At 32.6% G+C, this 24,299-nt stretch overlaps 1 protein-coding gene and 1 long non-coding RNA gene across 3 annotated transcripts in view; one reads left to right on the forward strand and one right to left on the reverse strand.

Annotated features, from left to right (window-relative positions):
* On the reverse strand, positions 1-23,712 carry LOC135842276 (uncharacterized). Of its 2 annotated transcripts, none has more exons than XR_010558104.1 (5): positions 23,638-23,712; positions 12,902-13,130; positions 8,271-8,409; positions 232-364; positions 1-118 (listed from the first exon to the last, which is right to left on the reverse strand). It is a non-coding gene; the product is annotated as an uncharacterized LOC135842276 (long non-coding RNA). The 2 variants fall into 2 exon arrangements; XR_010558103.1 differs by having other exon boundaries at positions 1-150.
* Positions 7,762-24,299, forward strand: part of LOC135842273 (uncharacterized) — a 22,714-nt gene continuing 6,176 nt past the window's right edge. Inside the window, exons 1-3 of the mRNA XM_065359651.1 lie at positions 7,762-7,978; positions 13,408-13,687; positions 23,680-23,781. Of these exons, the coding sequence (XP_065215723.1) occupies positions 13,498-13,687; positions 23,680-23,781 (292 nt within the window). The 5' untranslated portion in view covers positions 7,762-7,978; positions 13,408-13,497. The remainder of the gene's footprint in view (positions 7,979-13,407; positions 13,688-23,679; positions 23,782-24,299) is intronic.

A 24,299-nucleotide genomic window follows, 5' to 3' on the forward strand; every position in this document is an offset into this window, starting at 1 on the left:
CGAACTGTTCTGCTTCGGAATTTCCAACTTTGCTTGGTTTCATGATATCGTGACTTAAATTTCTAAACTCGATTATCTGGTATGTAGAACGCCTAACATCGACGAAACAAATTCTTTTCTGAAATGATTGATATGTTTGAATGTTAACTACTGAAAAAAATTGTTCGAAAATATAATATTTTATATCAATCAAATTCTTAGCCTATAATGTTATGGTTTTATGATAGTTACCATTCGGTTATGAATTTTCAGTAACTTTAAATCAGCCTTTATTGCGCTCAGGAACGTGATCATATGATTGGGTAGAAAGAGAAACGTTCAGACCGAAATTGAAAAAAATGACGAAGGAACAATTTTATTTATCCTGTAACAAAGAAACATAATTATAAAATTTAATTTAACGCAAGTCTTCATATACTTAGCTAAACTAAATTAAATTTGAATTAAGTAAATTGAAAAGTGATATTTTTTGCTACTCAAAACGTTCCATAGGTAATTATAATCTTGTAATCAATGTTTGTAAGTTCGATTCTAGGTAACAATTTTTTTTACTTTCGCAGCTTATAATAAGCTAATCATTCTCAAATTATTTTTTTGGAATTTAAAAAAAAAACGAAACTGTTGAAATAAGAGAATGAATTTCCGTACCTCTAATTTATTTTACCATTTTAACCTAATTTTCTCAATCGCATGAGGAATAAGAGTATACCTACTTTATTTGCGGTATTTCAAGCAAATTTGGTAATTTTTTGCCATAAATGAAGAGAAACTGAAAAAAGTTAATTGCGTTAAAATCCGAACCATCTGTAGAATATTTTTCTACGAGAGAAGAAATTTTATGACCTAAAGGGAGTTCTACATGGTTTGAAAAGGGGAAGGGGCACTAAAATGAAACGAAACATTTGAAACCGAATAACAAAAAAAAATAACGTTACGTGAAAATCGAAAATATTCATTAGCGAATTAATTATAAATTATAAATTATCGTCGAAAATAATATTTTAAGAATGTAGCCCTTGAAAAATCACGAATTATAATAATCAAATTCAAAGTTCGGTCCGTTGAACGGTTGAATCTAAAAAGGTTGCTTTTTTCTCAATTACATGAGGAATTGAGACTATAGCGCATTTGTGCTGCGCCTTACATGGTTTTAGTAATGCAACACTTCTAACAAGATAGAAAATTGCTCACATTGAATTGAATAGCATTCAATGGGTAGGTAAAATTAAAAGTAAATTAAATAATAATACAATGAATTAAAAAACTGAATTTACTAGTAAAATTGATTAAAGTTAGACTAGATTAAATCAAATTAAAACCGAATTGTTTCATTTTCATCGATTCATTTTCATCATGTTCAAGATTACATATTTTAATCAACTCGATTAAAATCTTATTATGGTGCTTACTCAATAGTCAACTTTATAATATTGTTTGTTATTAAAATTAAAATTAAAATTCAGTTCAATTTAAAGGAAAGCTAATTCAATTTATTGAATTTAAATGAAAATGAAATAAAACTGAAATGAATATAATGTGCTGTAGAAATAAAATTTAATTCAATTCAAAATACATGTAACTAAATCAAATCGAAATTGATCGAATAAAATTAATTTTGGAATAAAATAGATTCAAGCCGAATTCCAATTGAACTAAATTAAATTACTTTAAATTAGAGAATAATTTAGAATTCAATTGATTTAAAAATTCAAAATCAATTTATACCAATAGTCGGGGACTGGTCGTAACTAAATCAAATTGAATTAAATTAAAATTGAAATAAATTAAATGAAAAATTATTCATTTTAGCGAATTGAGTTGAAATTTGCTGAAATTCGGTATTTCATTTTAATTTTGTTTGATTCAAAATTATTCATACTTAAAAATTAGGATAATTTTGTTAATTATTCCATTTATTCCAATTTCAACTCAATTCAATTTTACCTAATTAAATTTATGTAATTTTATTATTTGAATATGATTTATAAATTTGGTTCGATTTAATATTTAATTAGGTATCTAAATTGAATATTTAATTGCATCAAAATCTTATGTAGGTACTTTAATTTTATTGTAGAACATTCAATTTTATTTTAAATTTAATTTCTAGTTATTCCATTTTAATTTTAAATTAATTTTAATCTGAATCATTCGAGTAATTTCAATTTATAAATTATTTAATTAAAGCTCAACTTGAATTTTGTTTTATTCCAAGAATTCCATATTTATTATCGCTTGAGCTTAGGAGGTATTCAATTCTGTTTTTGATTTATTTCAATATCTTATAATCCTAATTTAATTCAATTCAATTTTTATAGAAAATTATTTTAATTTAATTTAATTCAATTTGATGCAATTGAATTCGCCCAATTCAATTCTGATCGAATATATTCAATTTCGATCAAATTCATTTAATTCATCTACATTCTACAATTTCTAATTTATTTTCAAATCAATTCAATTCATTATTAATCTCATTCAATTTTCCATTCAATTTTAGTTCAATCTAATTTTAATCTATTGAATTTAATTTCGTTTCGATGCAGTTTCATTTCAATTTATATGTACTTATTCGTATTTTTATTTATTTCATTTCTATTAATTTAGTTATTTTAGTTTTGTTTAAAATTTAGCTTCATATCAATGTAATTTAATCTGCTAAATTTGGTTTTATTTCGAGTTGATTTTACTTGATCTTGATTCTTGATTCTCGGTTTCATTATCATCTAGTTTTATTTCAATTTGGCGATTTGTTTCTTCAATATAATGAGTAAGGAAATTCAATTTAAATTCAATGTGATTGATATCTATAGTTAGTTATATTTTTTTATTAAATTAATTTTGATGTAAATGCATTCTGAAATTAGAAAATCCAATTTTAATTCAATATTATAATCGAACTTGAAATTATTTTATCCGGAGTTTATAGGTAGAGAGGTATTCAATTTTGGTTTGATTTATTTTGATTCGTTTTAATTTTAATTCAATTTAATTTTAATGAAAAATACATTTCAATTTATTTGTATTCGAATTCAATTTGTACCAACCTGAGTTAAATGTATATAATTTAATCAGCTTACTTCAAATTGAATTAAATTCAAGCAATTTTTCTTGAAGGGGGGTTATTTTTTTAGTTTACCCAATTTATCATTTTTGAATATTTATATATTACATATTTCAATAATTCTCGTATAAATCATTTCAATTCCATTAATTTGCAATTTCATTTTGATTTAGAATACAGCATTACTCGAATCTAATTTACCTATTTTCTATTTATTCAATCCATCATAATTCATAATCTTATTCAATATAATTTCAATTATATTTCATTTGAATTTAAATTACTTATCATTCCAATCACAATTGATTTTGAGTATGTAATTAATTTTTGACTTAGTACTGACTACTGAGATTCGTTTTCATTTAAGCTTTCATTTATTTTGATTCAATTTCGCTTCAAGTTGATTTAATTGGTTTCTGTATCATTCAAATCTATAGCTTGTTGTTGTTTTCTTTCCTAATTCAGTTTCATTTTAATTTAATTCTAGTATTCTGACCAGTCTTTCCTTCAATATTGTATGAAAAAATGATTTTTTGAATTTATTTTTCAGTGAAATTAATCGAGGTGAATAATTATTTCTTCATATTTTGGTTTCAACACGATTGTATAAAGAATATATGCAAGGTTAGTTTCGAGTTTTTCCACCGGAAGTTTTCCCAAATTTTCCAATAATTTTTTTTTTTTGAAATGGAATAGAAAATATCATTTTAGACCTGCTGAAACTCAATTCAAAGTGGCATAGTTTAATACTCGCAGAGAAACTTTCTCATCTATTTGTATAAATATTAAATAAATGCCAAAAAGAGATTCAGGTGTCATAACAATGAACATCTATAATAAAGTCGTCGAATATCGACGATAAATCATTGTTGCGCTTATCGGTATCACGATATGATTCCGAGCGCTTGGAATGACTCACCAGGTGAGTCATATCCTGCATGATGAACGAGGGGTGTTCTGTGCGCCTATCTTCCAATAGGTAGGCAACACATATCCCATGTGACTGCATAATTTTTGAATGGCGAAAGGACAGCCTCTTTTTAGATTAAACCAAAGTCCTCACATGTAGGTACCGGGTGACTTAAAAGTTCCAAAATTCCAAATTTTTTTTGATTGAAAAATATGTTTTCGAACAGGCTTTTTAAACTGTGTTGTTATTAATAGCAGAGGGGTCCTCCCCCAAGTAATTGAAGTTTCATCCCGCATTGAAATTGCATAGCCCACATTTTGCAGGGGCAGGCCAGGCATAATTGAATAGTGAGAACTAGGCAGACAATTATCATTGGTGTACGAAAGGTAGTCAACGTCGGATTATTTTAGGGTACATGGAGTCTCTGCTATGCAACGACTGCCATTTCATTTCTTTTTGGCTGCTGATATTTTTTTAAGAAATTAATTTTTCGATTCCGGAACTTTTAAGTCACCCTGTACATACTTCAATATGATGATATCATTTCTAATAGAAAAAGAAAATTAATTTATATTCGTGAAACAAAAAAATTAATATAAGTATAGCTTATGTATACCGAGAATTGTTTCAAGATGTCTATTATGATAAGTTAGGTAATGAAAAATTACAACACAATATTTACTTTGCTCCATTACATATTTAGAAAATTTTCCTTTTTCACAACTCAAATTTACCTCGTTGAAATTTCGCAAATTGCTGCATTTTCAAGACAAATTTGAAAATTTACCATTTGAGAATAGTCCGGCATATGACAATAGGAGTAATTGCACCCCCGCCCCTCGCCGATCCTCCGGGACAACTTTTTTCTTAAAGGGGACATCCTAAGGAACATTTTAAAGCAAACTTGTCCAAAAAAAAGTTGGCCTTACTTACAAAATGGCGGCCATTTTGATTGACAGGTCAGCCGAAATCGCAGATTTTGCTTTTTAACATAGGACTTGCACGAACTTTTTCAAACTTTACAAAGGTAGTTCGAAAGATCATGCAAAAATTTATCACCTGTCAAAATTTCAAGTGCTAAAGTGCGTTTTTCGATTTTTGGCGAATTTTTGAAAATCGAATTTAGGCCAAAAATGAGGGGAAAAATCAAAATTTTATCAAATTGACCAAGAAAGCAGAAATTTGGGATATACCCTATTTTCGACATGCCAAATCGATTTGAAACGGTTCCAACCCGTTTTGAGCAATTCTGGAGCCTCCAGCAAATTTTTGAAACTTGAAATTCCAACAAAATTCCATCAAATTGGAGTTGTAAAGCTAAAATTTATTCTAAAAACTAATTTCAATACGCTACGAAGTACTGCAGGTGAATTTCAAGTCGTTTTGGAGCCTCCAGCGACTTTTTGAAAATTCCTGAAACCTCCAGCAGATTTTTGAAACTTTAAATTTTCACAAAATTTCATCAAATAGAGATGGAAAGCTGAAAACTCTACACCCCAATTTTAACACACTCTGAAAACGACTTCTGGTGGATTTCAAGTCATTTTAGAGCCTCCAACAACTTTTTTGAAAATTACTGGAGTCTCCAGTAGATTTTTGAATCTTGAAATTTACCCAAAATTTTATCAAACCAAGATGGAGAGTTGTAATTCATTCTGCAAACTAATTTCTATGCGCTACGAAGTGGACTGCTGGTGGATTTCAAGTCGTTTTGGAGCCTGCAGCATACTTTTTGAAAGGTTGTATGACGTTTTTTTGAAAAATTGAAATTTCCTAAAAGTAGCTGGAAGCTTCAAAACCATTTGAAACCACCATGTAGTCTGCGAAGTAAATTTCAGCTTGCCAACTCCATTTGGTAAATTAATGTTGGGGAAATTTCAAGTTAAAAAAATCTGCTGGAGGCTCCAGTAATTCTCAAAAAAGTCGCTGGAGGCCCTAAAATTACTTGAACCCACCTGAAGTCGTCTTCAGAGGGTGTTAAAATTGGAGTGTAGAGTAAATTTCAGCTTTCCATCTCCATTTGATGAAATTTTGTGAAAATTTAAAGTTTCAAAAATCTGCTGGAGGCTCCAGTGATTTTCAAAAGAGTCGCTGGAGGCCCTAAAATTACTTGAACCCACCTGAAGTCGTCTTCAGAGGGTGTTAAAAATGGAGTGTAGGGTAAATTTCAGCTTTCCATCTCCATTTGATGACATTTTGTGAATATTCAAAGTTTCAAAAATCTGCTGGAGGTTTCAGGAATGTTCAAAAAGTCGCTGGAGGCTCTAGAATTGCTCAAAACGGGTTGGAACCGTTTCCAATCGATTTGGCATGTCGTAAATAGGGTATATCCCAAATTTCAGCTTTCTTGGTCAATTTGGTAAAATTTTGATTTTTCCCCTCATTTTTGGCCTAAATTGGATTTTCAAAAATTCACCAAAAATCGAAAAACGCACTTTAGCACTTGAAATTTTGACAGGTGATTAATTTTTGCATGATCTTTCTATCTACCTTTGTAAAGTTTGAAAAAGTTCGTGCAAGTCCTATGTTAAAACGCAAAATCAGCGATTTCGGCTGACCTGTCAATCAAAATGGCCGCCATTTTGTAAGTAAGGCCAACTTTTTTTTGGCAACTTTGCTTTAAAATGTTCCTTAGGATGTCCCCTTTAAGAAAAAAGTTGTCCCGGAGGATCGGCGGGGGGGGGGGGGGTGCAATTACTCCTATTGTCATATGCCGGACTAGAAGGAACAGAATCAGAATCCAGAATCCATATATCAAGTTACATTAGGCCTTGAACTTTTAATACCTCTCGTAATTTTTTCAAGACGCAAAAAAGTTCGGTTGCTCGATCTTATAGGCATTAAATTTCCTAAAAAAAAGTACCTATTTAAAAAAGCTACAGGTACCTACTTAATTGTATCGTATCGTATTGTTCAAAGAGTGATAATAATTAAGTTTAAGTAAGTGTATCGTACGAGTATAACTGGTTAGTGACGAAATGAATAATGGTCCTTGCACCAAGTCGTAAATAAAATATAAATTCATACGAATAAATCTGTTGCTGTACACTGTACAGGTAAGTAGGAAAATAAAGCACCGTTTTTAAAACCACGTTTTTATTCATTTTCTGTGTTTATTTCAAAAAAGTTGGTAGGTTCGAGTACTTGTGATAAGCTTATAGGCACCTATTTTTAAAAAAATGCAGATACTCGCAGTTTATGGTGATTGGTGAGCGCATTAGTTGATTGGTATACATTACAGATACACGCTCACGAGGCACGATGCAGTATCGATTTACCATTACGTCGCGACAGAGAAATTACAGACAGACCGAAACCGAAATCTAATCGCTACACTTAATTAATTACTCGATAGGTACTTATTCAAAAGCAACGTTTAATTTCATTTTCATCTTTCATACATTTAAAAAAAAAATACGAAACCATCGCATACCAGTACACTAAATTGCCCTCTTCATAGATACATAGGTAATTTGGGTAAAAAAAATTAAAATTTATTCTTTTCACGAAGAATCGCGTTAAAATAAGCGTCTTATACAAGCCTACTTTTAACGGTACAAAATATTCATAACTCCGTACTCGAGTTATGAGTCCGTGTTAAACGAATGTAAACACGATTTCATTGTTTAATTAATGACAATATTAGGCACACCACACACCAACGTCGTCGTCGACGGCTAATGCAGTCTATTCTACTCGTATACGCAAAGACTTGGAATTTTTTAAGCCTGACTTAGAGGTACCTACTCGTAAAACCACAATATAGCGAGACTGCGCTCTGGCTCTATACTGTTTTAGTTCGTAAGTGACAATGACAATTAGGTGTTTGCTCGCTTGCAGCGAACAGCTCACAATTTTCGTCGTAGTAAGACTAATAGACTTTCACGTAACGTAAACGTAGCTATAAGTTTGCGGGGTTTTCCGGATTTTGTTGTCTTGCCGAGTGCATGTGTGATGGTATTTGCAGCCAATTTTCAGAAGGAAATGAGCGAAATTTCGTCGAGGTGAGTTGAACAGAACAACGTAATGAATTTACGTCGTAGTGATATGTTTATGTTTATTGTGCCTAGGTTAGGTTTTGTTTTTGGCAATTATGTAGGTAGATATTTTCGTAGATGCAATTTTTTTTAAAAGATTGATTGTGAATTTTATTGGGAATACTTCGATCATCTCGAATATAGAATTTAGATATCATATTCACCAACCTGTGACTCTTTGATAAAAAAACAGGTACAGTTTCATTTTAAATTCACTTAAAAAATATATGTAGGTAGTCAGTCATTTAGCTGTACTTACACAAGTTCTTTCAACATGATTAGTAGCATGAGCATCTTCGAAATTCTTCATCTTCATTCTCAGGTTCGAATCAATATTTTATTGAAATTTACTCTGCTCCTGGCCAGTTTTTCTCCAAAAATCGCACAGTGATTGAGCTCTAAAACAGATAAAAATTTTAAAATTAAAAAAAACATACAAAATAAAATATAAAAATGGCTCTTATTTACTCGTACATATTTTATGATTTCTTTGTGTTTTTGAACGCTCCCTCCTAATTATTTGAAAATTTCAGCCCTATAATTTTAAATTAAATCATGTTTAAAAGCCTTAAAAAAATGAGAAAAATGTAATTTATTGGAAATTTATGAAATTTTCTACATAATCCTCTTTTTTAAGATCCCCCCTGTTCCCAAACGATGTTGGTTCCCTTGTAATTGCATCCTCGATCATCGAAAAAGAATGAAAAAAATTCAAAGAAAAACGAAAAATTGTAGTCTGGAAATACTTTTTTGGAAATTATTTTCCATTTCAGGCCAGAATCATTGTAAATAATCCGCTTTTGAAGAATATCCCCTCCTTCGCCCCCTTCTCAAATATTCACCAACTTGTTTAGAGCACCCATTGGTGAACCAAGAGAGATTTTCTCTCGAAAATGGAATTTCTGACGCAGAAACAGGAAATTTTCAACAGAAAAAAAGATGACCGACTTTGATTCATTTTATATTTTTTTATTTCTTCCAACTTGGAGGAGGGATGGAGGGGGCTACCTGAAAAGAGGCCGAAACTGTTCGGTGAATGGAGGAGGGGGGGGGAGGTTTTGTCTTGAAAAGAGGATTATTCAGGAGAATTCTGACGCAGATAGGGGAAATTTGCACCTCAAAGTTCAAACTTAATCCATCGAAGAACTTCAATTTATGGATTTTTTAAAAATATTTCACTTTAAAAATATATCGCTAAAACATGTCAAAATAAAAAAAATAAAAAATGACAAAAATTGATAAATTATTTTAATAATCAAAAAAAGCATTGCAAAATTTGCCTAATAAGTAAAATTTATCGCCATTAATTTATCAAATAATTTTCAATATTGATCGACAAATCTATGTGGCTATCATGAAAAGTACGGAGTGGCATAAAACTGAGTAAAAATGAACAAAACTCGATAAAATTGAAAAAGTCACTTGAAAATTTGTTGAAAAGTTACTATAAAGAAATTGAAAATGACCATTGGTTGATTATACGACGAAAAATTGAAGCTAAATCTTGCACAAAATGCCTTAAATTTCAAAAAGTTTTTAAAAATATCAAAATTTAATAAAATCCAATTAAACGGTTGAATACATGAAATTTTTTTAAAATCACGATATTTGGAAAAAGAATTTGCAAAACATGCCGGAATTATCGAAAAATCAAAAGTGATGAAATTTGGAAAAATTTACTTATTCCAAGTATCTCGAAAAATTGTGGAATAGTCATCAAAATCAATAAAAGCTACCAAAACTGGAAATAATTTCAAAGCAAAACGTGAAAAAAAATGTTTAAATTTAATAAAATTCCATGAAAATAGGTAAGATATGTAGTTGAAAAGTATAAAATTCAAGAGTAAAATTTCAGAAAAAATTCCTAACATACTAGAAAATCATTTGAAAAGGAAGAAATTTCACGAAAATCATACAAAGTGTCGTAAAAGTTGATTTAAAAAAACAACCAAAAGTAGTAAAATTGAAAAACTTTTGAGTAAAACTTGAAAAAGGTCATTCAAAACATTTTAAAACTTTTTAAAATGATATACGTTAATTTAAAACGACCGTAAATTGATGAAATGTGCATAAAATTCAAGCAAGTTTAACAGAAAGTCGACGAAAGTATTGGAAATCATCATTTAACCAATAAGTTTCATCAAAATTACGTAATTATCAAAAAAAGTATATCAATTGAGAAATTAGTCACCCACAGACCTTTTTTTATATTTCGTTTCTGAGGGGGACGCTAGATTGAAGTTAAGCCCCTAATTTTCATACCCCCCCCCCGGCCATTGTACATAATTTGCATTTTTGAGAAAGAAAATCGAAGTTTCAAACTTTACATTTTTACCAAATTTTATCAAATGGAGATGGAAAGCTGAAATTTACTCTACACTCCAATTTTAACGCCTTCTGAAGACGACTTCAGGTGGGTTCAAAGTCATTTTGGAGCCTCCAGCAACTTTTTTAAAATTACTGGAGCCTCTAGTAGATTTTTTTGAAACACGAAATTTCCACAAAATTTCATCAAAATGGAGTTGGAAAGCTGAAAATTATTCTGCAAACTAATTTCAATGTGCTACGAAGTCAACTGCAGGGAGATTTCAAGTCATTATGGAGCCTCCGGCGATTTTTTGAAAATTACTGGAGCCAACAGCAAATTTTTGAAACTTGGAATTTCTCCAAAATTTCATCAAACGGAGATGGAAAGTCGAAATTCATTCCGCAAACTAATTTCAATACGCTACGAAGTCGACTGCTGGTGGATTTCAAGTCGTTTTGGAGCCTCCAGCGACTTTTTGAAAGGTCGTATGGCGTGTTTTGGAAAATTGAAATTTCCAAAAAGTAGCTGGAATCTTCAAAACCATTTGAAACCACCATGTAGTCGACTTCATATCGCATTAAGATTAGTCTGTGAAATAAATTTCAGCTTTCCATCTCCATTTGATGAAATTTTGTAAAAATTTAAAGTTTAAAAAATCTGCTGGAGGCTCCAGAATTTTCAAAAAATTGCTGGAGGCTCCAAAATGACTTGAAATCCCCCTGCAGTTGACTTCGTAGCGTATTGAAATTAGTTTGCAGAATGATTTTCAGCTTTTCAACTCCATTTTGATGAAATTTTGTGGAAATTTCGGGTTTCAAAAATTTTCTGGAGGCTCCAAAACTGCTCAAAACGGTTTGAAACAGTTTCCAATCGATTTGGCATGTCGAAAATAGGGTATATCCCAAATTTCAGCTTTCTTGGTCAATTTGGTAAAATTTTGATTTTTCCCCTCATTTTGGGCCTGAATTTGATTTTCAAAAATTCACCAAAAATCGAAAAATGCACTTTAGCATTTGAAATTTTGACAGGTGAAAAATTTTTGCCTGATCTTTCGATCTACCTTTGTAAGGTTTGAAAAATTTTCGTGCAAAGCCTGTGTTGGAACGCAAAATCTGCGATTTCGGCTGATCTGCCAGAGGATCGACGGTGGAGGGGTGCAATAATTCTTGAACGGGCTCCCCGACGTGCAGATAAGTACTGAGGTACAAACTTGAATGCTTAATTTTAGATTTACGAATTTTCGTTGTAATTCTGATCTCGTTTTCTCACTTTACTATTTTGATAATTCAACATTTTTTTAAATAGTTACCAAAATTTATTCATTTTTTTCATTTTTTTCAAAATCGTTCATTTTTTTAGTTTTTATGGAAATTTTTCGATAATTTCGAACTTTTCTTTGGGGAGACGGCGTCCCCCTGCCCCCCCCCCCCCACAAAAAAGCCCTGGTCACCGATACAGAAAACATAATGAGAAAGAAATTGACAAAATTGAATAAAATATTGCGAAAAAGTTTTCAAAAATATCACAAAAACAGTTGAAAATTAATGAAGATTGATAATAAAAAGTTGCAAAATTTAAGAATAATATCGCGCAAGTACGAGTGAAAAATATGTAAAAAAAATTGATCATTTTGACAAAATGAAAATCAGTAAAAATCACCAAAAATATTTGTATGTATGTATTTAGTTAAATTTTACAAAATTTAACTAAAATTGAAAATTGATAACTTTCATTTTCAATAATTCTGAATAATTTTTCAGAGTTTTTTCAGCATTCCAATCTGTTTTCAACTCTTCATCGTACATTTTTGGCAAATATTTCTGAAATTTCAACATTTTTGACAATTTTACAGTAATTTTTATTTTAATTACCTAATGCTTTTCAAAATGTTTTTATATCATTTTAACGTGTTTTTAACATCTATTTCATGCAATTTTTACCAAATTGTGCAGGAATTTGATCACAGTATTTTTAATATTTTTACCAACCTAGGTGTAGAAAAAGTTTCATATTCAATTTTAGTGCGTTTTTCACGTTTTTAAGTCATTTTAACGATAATTTGTATTATTTTTGCAAAATTTTTCTCAATTTTTTAGCAAAATTTTACTCGAGTTTCATTATTTTTTAGAAATTAACAAATTTTTAACATATAGGTACTTCTATTTATGTTTGAAAAAAGTTAGAAACTTCAGCAATATGTTTTATAATTTTTTTTCCCAAAATTTTGATAAATTTCAATTTTTCAGAATTTTGACAAATTTTACTGAAATTTCATCGTATTATTTCGTTGATTTACTCGTGTTTTGAAGCCATTTTCAACAATCAAAAGTTACTCAATTTTAGAATAATTAGGCATTTACAAATTTTTTTTGGATTTTATGCATATACAAATTTTTCATTTTGGGAGCTCCCTGGCACGATTTCGTTTCAACTTGGAGGGCCAACATTTTCTTGAATTTGGAAAGGAGACTCGACGAGACCTTAGAAAAAGGGAACCACAGCTCATTTTTTTTCTAAATACGAGTAATATTAAATTGCGATTCAAATATAAAATCGTTTTCATCCTCCTGATCGTGTCGTACCTCTTCACTTACGTAGACGTTTTTGATTTTCCATATTCCATATCGTCAATTATTCAGGAACACGTCCAATCGCCCATCTTCAACATTTCCCATTTCCGCATCAAGGATACTTGTGAGCTCCAGTCGACACGAAATCCTTCGCCATTTCCCTTCGAAATTACGCAGCATTCGGTAAAAATCGAATTTCCTTCGAAAAGTGTAACCGTGTCGTGTCCTACTTCGCAGAACTCTAAAACAGATAAAAATTTAGAAATAAAAAACCCATTCTATTAAAGATACCCGTTTTAATGAGAGAATGACCAACGACGACGACGACGACGTAATAAATTGGTAATTTTTGTAAGTAAGAAATAAAAAACTTATGTAAACAAACCATAAAGCGATTTGCTTTTTTAAACGTTTCAAATAAAATATCTAATGAGTCAGCTAATAAGCTTATATAGGTACCTATAGCATAAATACCAGACCTTGAGTTTTAAAGGTTAGCGGTAATGTAATGTTTTCAGCTGATGATAATTGTTCAATAATAATGCGTTAGCCATGTTGTCGCTGTGATGTAAAGTCGTACCTCAATACACTGCACGCGTCCAAGTGACATGCTTTTAAGCGGCCGATTCAAATTCTTTAGTTTGGTGCAGTTTATCGTAATGTATATGGGATTATTTCGGAATCTGCCGGCAATCTGTGGTGCTCCGGAGATGCGTAGCGGTGGCAATAACCTTATAGAGCATCAGGTTACATCTGACGAAGCCAAACAAGCCGTAAAGGATATCGAACCGGATAAAAGTACGTACGAGAATTTGTATCAGTGATTTTTTAATTTTTTTTCGCTAAAGCTCGACATCGACATCGCTCATCGTTGTCGTACAAATATAATCTGTCACTATACCTATCTATTCTATTGAAACTTTGAAAGATGTTCATTGTCGTACGATTCATTTATATTACACCTAATTCGTATTCGTGCGACGTTATAAGTATTAAAAAAGAATATCGTGTATGAATAAGAAGCCGCTGGGTGAGCAATGAGCCTACATATAATATTACTTCGCTGATTCGTCATTGTTTCGATTCGGCGAATTCACAGAGTGCAGTGCAGCGTTCCTAGGTACTCGGCGTATAGTTTTGCATATCTATGCATTCACACGGCTTAGTCACAGACAATAAGGGAACGTCGATGTCAGAGACGACGATCTTAATTATCTTCTATTCAAAATAGGTACCTCTACCTATACAGCCAAGTCCTTGAATATTTACCCAGCTAACGACGAATATGTACGCGATTATATTACATTTTGTCAGGTGAGATTCGCTGTAAAGATTAGGTCTAAGTTTAGATAGGTATAACATTGATCACAGGTGCATGCGCGTTTGTATAATTTCCAGTTCATATGGATGATGTTTGACCATTGTGCCGCGATGAATACCCATCGATAGGGTTATAATGTAGATCTAGCTAGGTACATTACAATAGATCTGTAGAGAATAATACAATTTTCAAATTATCTGCATGCGGTGAACACCCAACTTTGTCTATACATAAACGTGATATTTATTGCGATCAACATCAATCGTATATCCGTGTAAGTGATACTGGTACGAGATCACTTTAGGTGTCAAGGCTCAAGGGTATTTTCATTCGTCGATCGGTGTCAGATTATAAGTACCTACGTAAACGTAACATGAGCGTAATTAACCACCCACGTTACACACATTTGGAAATTTGGCGTTAATTGGATAATTGTTTCAATATTAGCGGGAATTCGCCACCGAGTACTCAGAAAAGTTGGTTAAAATTCAATTTTGTTTTAGTACGCGGAATGTGACAGTGGAAATAATTGCAACCCCCCCTCCCCCCCGCAGATTCTATGAGACAACTTTTTCCTTAAAAGGTACAATACAGCGAAATCGCAGATTTTGCTTTTCAACATGGGACTGGCTCGAACATTTTTTGAAATGGACAAACCTAGGCCGAAAGAGGATGCGAAAATTCATCACCAGCCAAAATTTCAAGAGCTCAAGTGCATTTTTTAGATTTTTGGTGAATTTTTTTGAAAATCAAATTTTAGCCAAAAATGAGAAAAAAAACAAAATTTCATTAAATTTACCTAGAAATCTAAAATTTGGGATATATCTTATTTTCGACCTGCCTAATCGATTGGAAACGGTTTCGAACCGTTTTGAGTAATTCTGGAGCCTCCAGCAGATTTTTGAAACTCGAAATTTCCCCAAAATTTCATCAAAATCTAGTTAGAAAGACGAAATTTATTCTGTTAACTAATTTTAATACGCCATGAAGTCGACTGCAGGTGGATTTCAAACCGTTTTGTAGCTTCCAACGACTATTTAAAAATTACTGCAGCCTCCAGCAGATTTTTGATGCTCGAAATTTTCATAAAATTTTACCAAACACAGTTGGAAATTCGAAATTTACTCCGCATTTCTAATTTCAATACGCAATTGAGTCGACTGGTGGTGACTTCAAGTCATTTAGGCGCTTCCAGCAATTTTTTGAAAATTCTTGGAGCCTCCAGTACATTTTAGAAATTTGAATTTCCAAAAAATGTCATCAAACGGAATTAAGAAGCCGAAATTCTTTCTGCAAACTGATTTCAATACGTCATGAAGTCGACTGCAGGTAGTTTCAGGTCGTTTTAAAGCTTCCAGCTACTTTTTTGGACCTTCATGGCCGATAGGGTGCCTGTCATTTTTCCAAAATCGGTGTATTCCAGCCTGAGAAACATATTTTTTCGCATCGATTTCAATTGTTTTACACTTCTTTGAAAATTTGATAAATTATCCTTCTGCCTCCGTTTGAGGTAGAAAGATGAAATTCAGTTTACACTTCACTTTTGACATTATTCCGAAGTGGATTGCAAAAAATTTCAATCCGTTTTAGAGCCTCCAGCAGATTCTTAGAAAATTCTTTTTTTTTTCAAAAAATGCCACAAAATCTGTCCGAATTGACTTTAGCAAGTTTACTGTGCAAAGTGAATTTCAGCTTTCCAAATCCATCAAGTTTCAAAAATCTACTGGAGGCTCCAAAACGACTTGAAAGCCAACCGCAGTAGACTACACAGCGTATTGAAAGTATGTATGTAGTTTACAGAATGAATTTTGGATTTTCAATTGCATTTTGATGAAATTTTGTGGAAATTTCAAGTTTCAAAAATTTACTGGAGGCTCCAGAAATTTCCAAAAAGAAGCTGGAAGCTTCAAAATGACTTAAACCCGTCAGCAGTCGACTTAATAGCGTATTTAAATTGGAGTGCAGGTAAATTCCGGATTTTCAACATTCAACTTCATTTGATGAAATTTAGTGGAAATTTCAAGTTTCAAAAATCTGCTGGAGGCTCCAGAACTGCTGAAAACGGTTTGAGACCGGCTCCAATCGATTTACCAGGTTGAAAATAGAATATATCCCAAATTTCAGCTTTCTTTGGTCAATTTAGTAAAATTTTTCTCATTTTTATTCTCCAAGAATCGATAGATGCTTTTCTTATTAGTCCAGCATATGACAATAGGAGTAATTGCACCCCCACCCCCCGCCGATCCTCTGGGCCAACTTTTTTCTTAAAGGGGACATCCTAAGGAACATTTTAAAGCAAACTAGCCCAAAAAAAAGTTGGCCTTACTTACAAAATGGCGGCCATTTTGATTGACAGGTCAGCCAAAATCGCAGATTTTGCGTTTCAATACAGGACTTACACGAAATTTTTCAAACCTTACAAAGGTAGATCGAAAGATCATGCAAAAATTTATCACCAGTCAGAATTTCAAGTGCTAAAGTGCGTTTTTCGATTTTTGGCGAATTTTTGAAAATCGAATTTAGGTCAAAAATGAGAGAAAAAATCAAAATGTTACCAAATTGACCAAGAAAGCAGAAATTTGGGATATACCCTATTTTCGACATGCCAAATCGATTGGAAACGGTTTCAACCCGTTTTGAGCAGTTCTGGAGCCTCCAGCAGATTTTTGAAACTCGAAATTCTCACAAAATTTCATCAAATTGGAGTTAAAAAGCTGAAATTTATTCTTAAAACTAATTTCAATACGCTACGAAGCACTGCAGGTGAATTTCAAGTCGTTTTGGAGCCTCCAGCGACTTTTTGAAAATTCCTGAAGCCTCCAGCAGATTTTTGAAACTTGAAATTTCCCCAACATTAATTTATCAAATTGATTTGGCAAGCTGAAATTTACTTCGCAGACTACATGGTGGTTTCAAATGGTTTTGAAGCTTCCAGCTACCTTTAGGAAATTTCAATTTTCCATTCAATTTTTCAAAAAAAAAAAAAAAACGCCATACAACATTTCAAAAAGTCGCTGAAGGCTCCAAAACGACTTGAAATCCACCAGCAGTCAACTTCATAGCGTATTGAAATTAGTTTGCAGAATGAATTTCGACTCTCCATCTCAGTTTGATGAAATTTTGGGGAAATTTCAAGTTTCAAAAATCTACTGGAGATTCCAGTAATTTCCAAAAAAGTCGCTGGAGGCTCTAAAATGACTTGAACCCACCTGAAGTCGTCTTCAGAGGGTGTTGAAATTGGAGTGGAGAGTGAATTTCAGCTGTCCATCTCCATTGATGAAATTTTGTGTAAATTTAAAGTTTCAAAAATCTGCTGGAGGCTTCAAGAATTTTCAAAAAGTCGCTGGAGGCTCCAAAACGACTTGAAATTTAATTGCAGTACTTCGTAGCGTATTGAAATTAGTTTTTAGAATAAATTTCAGCTTTACAACTCCAATTTAATGGAATTTTGTGGGAATTTCGAGTTTCAAAAATCTGCTGGAGACTCCAGCACTGCTCAAAACTGTTTGAAACCTGCTCCAATCGATTTACCAGGTTGAAAATGGGATATAACCCAAATTTCAGGTTACTACGTTAATTTGGTAAAATTTTGATTTTTAGTGTGCGTAGCACACTATTAGTTTCGGTCTGAAAGTGGAAAAATTCTTTGGAACGAATGTTCTCTAAGATGGATGGACCGATTTTTTTGAAATTTTTGTAGGTAGGTGTGGTTTAATGTGAGGCATGGAACGCCGTAATTATAATTGCAATTACTCAATTTAGCTTCTTGAGTAATTGCAATTAATTACGAAAATTTGTACCAAAAAAAGAATAAAAAGGGGAAAAGGGCCATATCAAAAGGAACGCCGACAAAAGCAAAGCCGACCTCAGTTAAATTTCGAAATTTAGGTAACGCCACAGGGGTTCTAAAATCTTGTCTATTGTTCAATTTTTGAATTTATTTTTCAAAATTGAACAAAGGAAAAGATTTTATCAAAAGTGAAGCCGACCCCCTGTGGTGTTATATTTATCAAAAGGGAAGCCGAAATCCGTTTTAAAATGTAACACCGCAGGTGTCCTAAAATATTCTTATCTACAGTGTTATCTTTCCCTTTGTTCAATTTACATGAAACATTTCTCTATTGTTCAATTTTGAGAAAGGTTTTTAGAACACCTGCAGGTGTTTCATTTACACACATTCAGTACCTAGACACCGCAAGCAGGTGGTTACCCTTTCGGTATCAAAACCCACCAGTCATTCGTGATTTTGCTGTGCTCCCAAGAGGTTCTCTCAGTACCGTAGCGCTTTTGGAGTCACATATGCTTTCAACTCAGGAGCTTTCAGAATAGCATAGTGTACTTATTCGGAATCGCTTTGTGCTTTTTATTTCAAAATGACGTTGTGTTTATTTTCAAATTCGCGTTCTTTTTTTTCAAAATCGCATTGTGCTTTTTTTCAAAGTTGTGTTGTGCTTTTTTTTCAAATTCGCGATGTGCTTTTTTTCAAATTCGCATTCTTTTTTTTCAAAATCACGTTGTGTTTTTTTTCTAAATCGCATGGTGCTTTTTTTCAAATTCATGTTGTGCTTTTTTTTCTAAATCGCGTTGTGATTTTTTTCAAATTCGCGTTGTGCTTTTTTTTCAAATTCGCGATGTCCTTTTTTTCAAATTCGCGTTGTGCTTTTTTTTTTGAAACCGAGCTGTGCTTTTTTTTCAAATTCGCGGTGTGCTTTTTTTTTCTAAATCTCGTGGTGCTTTTTTTTCAAATTCATATTGTGCTTTTTTTTCAAATTCGCGTTGTGATTTTTTTCAAATTCGCGTTGTGCTTTTTTTCAAAATCGCATGTGGTTTTTTTTTCAAATTTGCATTGTGCTTTTTTTTTCAAATTTGCGTTGTGCTTTTTTTTCAAATTCGCGATGTGTTTTTTTTCAAATTCACGTTGTGCTTTTTTTTGAAACCAACTTGTGCTTTTTTTCAAATTCGAGTTGTGCTTTTTTTTCTAAATCGCGTTGTGATTTTTTTCAAATTCACGTTGTGCTTTTTTTCAAAATTGCTTGTGGTTTTTTTTTCAAATTCGCGTTGTGCTTTTTTTTCAAATTCGCTTTGTGCTTTTTTTTCAAATTCGCAATGTGCTTTTTTTCAAATTTGTGTTGTGCTTTTTTTTGTAACCGAGTTGTGCTTTTTTTTCAAATTCGCATTGTGATTTTTTTCAAATTCGCGTTGTGCTTTTTTTTCTAAATCGCTTGTGGTTTTTTTTCAAATTTGCGTTGTGCTTTTTTTTCAAATTCGCGTTGTGCTTTTTTTTCAAATTCGCGATGTGCTTTTTTTCAAATTCGCGTTGTGCTTTTTTTTTCTAAATCGCTTGTGGTTTTTTTTTCAAATTTGCGTTGTGCTTTTTTTCAAATTCGCGTTGTGCTTTTTTTTCAAAATCGCGTCATGCTTTTTTTTTCAAAATCGCGTTGTGCTTTTTTTTTGAATTCGCGTTGTGCTTTTTTTTTCAAAATCGCTCGTGCTTCTTTTTCAAATTCGCGTTGTGCTTTTTTTTGAAACGGAGTTGTGCTTTTTTTCAAATTCGCGTTGTGCTTTTTTTTCTAAATCACGTTGTGATTTTTTTCAAATTCGCGTTGTGCTTTTTTTTCAAAATCGCTTGTGGTTTTTTTTCAAATTTGCGATGTGCTTTTTTTTCAAATTCGCGTTGTGCTTTCTTTTTGAAACTCAGTTGTTCTTTTTTTTCAAAGTCGCGTTGTGCTTTTTTATGCTTTTTTTCCGAAATCATGTTGTGCTTTTTTTTTTTGTAATCGCGTTGTGCTTTATTTTGCTTTTTTACCGAAATTGCGTTGTGCTTTTTTCCCCAAAGTCGCGTTGTGCTTTATTTTGTTTTTTTTTCGAAATCGCATTTTGCTTTTTTTCTTGAAATCATGTTGTGCTTTTTTTTTCGAAATCGCGTTGTGCATTTTTACCGAAATCGCGTTTTCCTTTTTTTGACTTTTTTCAGAAATCACGTTGTGCTATTTTCGACTTTTTTTCTGAAATTGCATTGTGCTTTTTTTTTACTGAAATCGCATTGTGCTTTTTTTTTTGTAGTCACGTTGTGCTTTTTTTTCAAAATCGCGTTGTGCTTTTTTCCCCAAATTCTCATTGTGCTTTATTTTGCTTTTTTCGAAATCACATTGTGATTTTTTTCGAAATCGCATTGTGCTTTTTTCCCCAAAATCGCGTTGTGCTTTATTTTGGTTTTTTTTCGAAATCGCATTTTGCTTTTTTTCTTGAAATCATGTTGTGCTTTTTTTTCGAAATCGCGTTGTGCTTTTTTTCCGAAATCACGTTTTCCTTTTTTTTTGACTTTTTTCAGAAATCGCGTTGTGCTTTTTTCTGTAGTCACGTTGTGCTTTTTTTCGAAATCGCGTTGTGCTGTTTTCCCCAAAATCTCGTTGTGCTTTATTTTGCTTTTTTCAAAATCACATTGTGATTTTTTTCGAAATCGTGTTGTGCTTTTTTTCAAATTCACATTGTGCTTTTTTTTCCAAATTTGCGTTTTTTTTTTTTGAAATCGCGTTTTAATTTCGAATTTGCGCTGTGCTTTTTTTCAAATTCGCGATGTGCTTTTTTTTCCAAAATCGTGTTGTGCTTATTTTTTCGAAATTACGTTTTTATTTTCAAAATTGTTTGTTTTTTATTTAAATTGCGCTGTGTCCTTTTTTAAAAAATCTTATTGTGCTTCTTTTTTCAAAATCGTGTTGTGCTTTGTTTGGAAGTTGTGTTTTTTTTAAAATTGCATTGTGCTTTCAAAATCAAAATTGTGTTCTGTTTTTGAAATCCCAATTGCGTTTTTTCAAAACCGCGTTGTGCTTTGTTTTTCAAATTCGCGTTGTGCTTTCAAAATCAAAATTGCGTTGTTCTTTTCGAAATTGGGTTTTACTTTTGTAACAAAATAAGCGAAGCACACTGTTGCAGCTGCGCTTAGCGCAGCTGTCTAGTTTTCTCATTTTTTGGCCCCGAATTTGATTTTTAAAAATTCTCCAAAAATCGAAAAATGTACTATTTAGCACTTGAAATTGTGGCTGATGATAAATTTTTGCATGCTCTTTCGATCATAGCTTTGTCCAGTTGAAAAAATTTGTAGGGGTCCTATGTTGGAAAGCAAAATCTGCGATTTCGACTCACCTTTCAATCAAAGTACCCCCCCCCCCAAATAGTGCTTTTCTGAAGAAGATTCACCAAATTCAGGGATTAAAATTTAGAAGAAAAATAAAAACGTAAAATTATTTATTTTTTTACATTTTTTGAGGAAGGGAACAATTTCTACTTACCCTTTCAGGTACCGTCACAAAATCTAACTACCTTGTACCGTCACAAAATCTAACTACCTTGTAATTTAATATTTTTTTTTTCAAAACCACCTGGAAATACCACTAAATGATTACACAAATAAGAATTTTGGCGATTTACTCAATTTTGAGGAAAATACTCAGGTAGTTAGATACTGTGATGCTAACCATTGGTACGCGTCACAATATCTAACTACCTTTTTTTTCGCTGTAAATCGCGGGAGGATGTGTGCGGTGGTTCTCCACTACGACGAGGAACATTCTCGTTATGTTAAGAATGGAAGAATGCCAAATCAACGAATCGATCTATTTTATTTTGAAAAATTGTGAAAAAATTTGCAGGTATGTGTTGTATGAATTCATGTTTTATTTCCTTTTTTTTTTTTTTATACAAGCAGCTACAATATGCTATAAAATATGTACCAAGTATAACATTCGAAAGCTGTTACAAAAAAACAGGTAACTACACAATGACTAGAAATAATTAGAATCCATATTCCTCCCATTCTGCAAGATGGCGAAGCAAAAAGTAAAACGTTTCCCCTACATTTTTTTTATTTTCGTAAAATTGCCTCCACATGTATTCGTCTAAGTAGGAGGCTTTTCGATCGTCAGGCACAGTCATGACATCCTTCCTCCGGAGGAACTTCTTCACTCTTGACCAGGCCGCCTCAATTGCCTGGGTATGAACTCCTGTCTCCGGATTTACGAAATTCGAGCTGTGGTTTACAGTTTGGTGGGTGAACCCAGCCTGCTCCAACCCTGCATACCCCCTCCAAAGATCACTCCAAATAATCGAACCTGCGGCAACATTTTCCCTCAATTTTGCATCAAAATAAAATGGATCGATTCGTTGATTTGGCATTCTTAACATCAGAGAATGTTCCTCATCGTAGTGGAGAACCACCGCACACATCCTCCCGCGATTTACAGAGAAAAAAAAAGGTAGTTAGATATTGTGACACGTATGCATCACAGTATCTAACTACCTGAGTATTTTCAGGGGGGAAAAAAAGGTAGTTAGATATTGTGACGCGTACCGGTTAGCATCACAGTATCTAACTACCTGAGTATTTTCCTCAAAATTGAGGGAACCGCAAAAATTCTGTTCCTTCGCCACATTTCTGGCAATTTTGCAATATTTTCAAAAAAAAAATTGCAAAAATTGCGGGTAGTTAGATTCTGTTATATTACCCTTTTTCATAATGTAGAGATGAGGTCAATTTAACAATATATTTTCTATTGAAAATGCACCAAATCCAAAGATTAGAAGGGAAAAAATGTAAAAATTTCAATTGTTTGGATTTCTTATATATTTAAAGAATTGGGGGAGGGGACATAACATAAATAAGGCACACCCTACTCTTCATCGAAATACAGGTAATTTTCGTAAATTCACATTTAGGTCGCACGTAAGACACCTTATACTGATCTGAGTATCTGGAAACAACACCTTACGTGAGCAGAAAGCTTATCTCTAGCTTATCGTCAAGTTGTTTGCATTGGCCAAAGCGATATTTACGATTTACCTACACATAGGTAGATCTAGGCAGACACGTATTAAGGAGCATTAGCGAGACAATAATCAATGTTGGTGGAATTAAAACCGAGGAATCCGGCTCATTACCTAATTACCAATCCACACGACCGTGCATTTTTCGGTTTTATTTACTCCATTTTAACACGATACCGCCAGAACACGCAGAACCGCGGATTCTATTTTTCCATAGGATAGATATTTCAATCAAAGGCATAGAATAGGCCACATTGTCTACACGTGTCATGTCGTATAACATTCATTTCCATTAATCACGTCTGTATTTTGCGGTCATCGCCGCGATGAGGCGTGAAAATTGAAATCTGCGACAGTGATTTTTTTTCTAATGAAATGCTGCAGGTGCGACGAAAAATATTCGTCGAAACTGTCGAAACAAAGTATTTTTTTCAGCTCGTTGATGAGACGAAATCAGCCATCAGCGTCATTGCGACCATGATACTTTATACTTTAAAACAAGCTCGTACTCGCTTCGCATAAAGCAATTTTTTAAAACCACGATCTATAAAATATTAATGTATCATCGGTGTAATCATAAAGATATATTTTAAAACCATAATAATACCTGCTACAAGAAGTGATGAAGTTGATTCTGTTTCTGTTACAGTGATTACAGTCGGATGCAAATCGTGCAGCCGAGTGGACATACAATACTGTCTTTCTGATGATGTGATATCGGATCACTGCTGCTGTGATAGAAAATTTAAAGGTCAGTTGAGCATAATATATGAAGGTACAATAATGAGTACAATACCATAATGGTACTGCTAACGAAGGTGCTATTTTAGACGACCAGCTCCGATTTTGAACGAAAGTTGAATTTTTGGAAAGAAGAACATGTTTCAGGATTAGCGTCACAGTAACCAAAATTCCAGCTAAACAAATTGAGTTTTAGATTTTTGACTTTAAAAATTTTGAATCGTTCAATTTCACTCGAAATATTCAAAATCCTACCTATCGAATCCATCTGTTTTTTGTAATCCAGTCCCCAGTACCCCACCATCCCTTTTCTCATTCCGCAAAATCATAATTATTAATGATGTGGTGTACTAATTCGAAGCAGCTAAATTCAAATATTTATCAATTTTTTGGATTCGACCACTCAGTGTTCCCTCAGCCACTTGATATTTTTCAAAATGAGAGGCTGAACCGGCACTGCGAAGTCGAATCTAAAAAACGAATCTATTTTCGAACTCAATATCTTCGAATTATGTAGTAGGATTAGAC

Source organism: Planococcus citri, chromosome 4, assembly GCF_950023065.1.
Source record: "Planococcus citri chromosome 4, ihPlaCitr1.1, whole genome shotgun sequence".
Taxonomy (NCBI): domain Eukaryota; kingdom Metazoa; phylum Arthropoda; class Insecta; order Hemiptera; family Pseudococcidae; genus Planococcus; species Planococcus citri.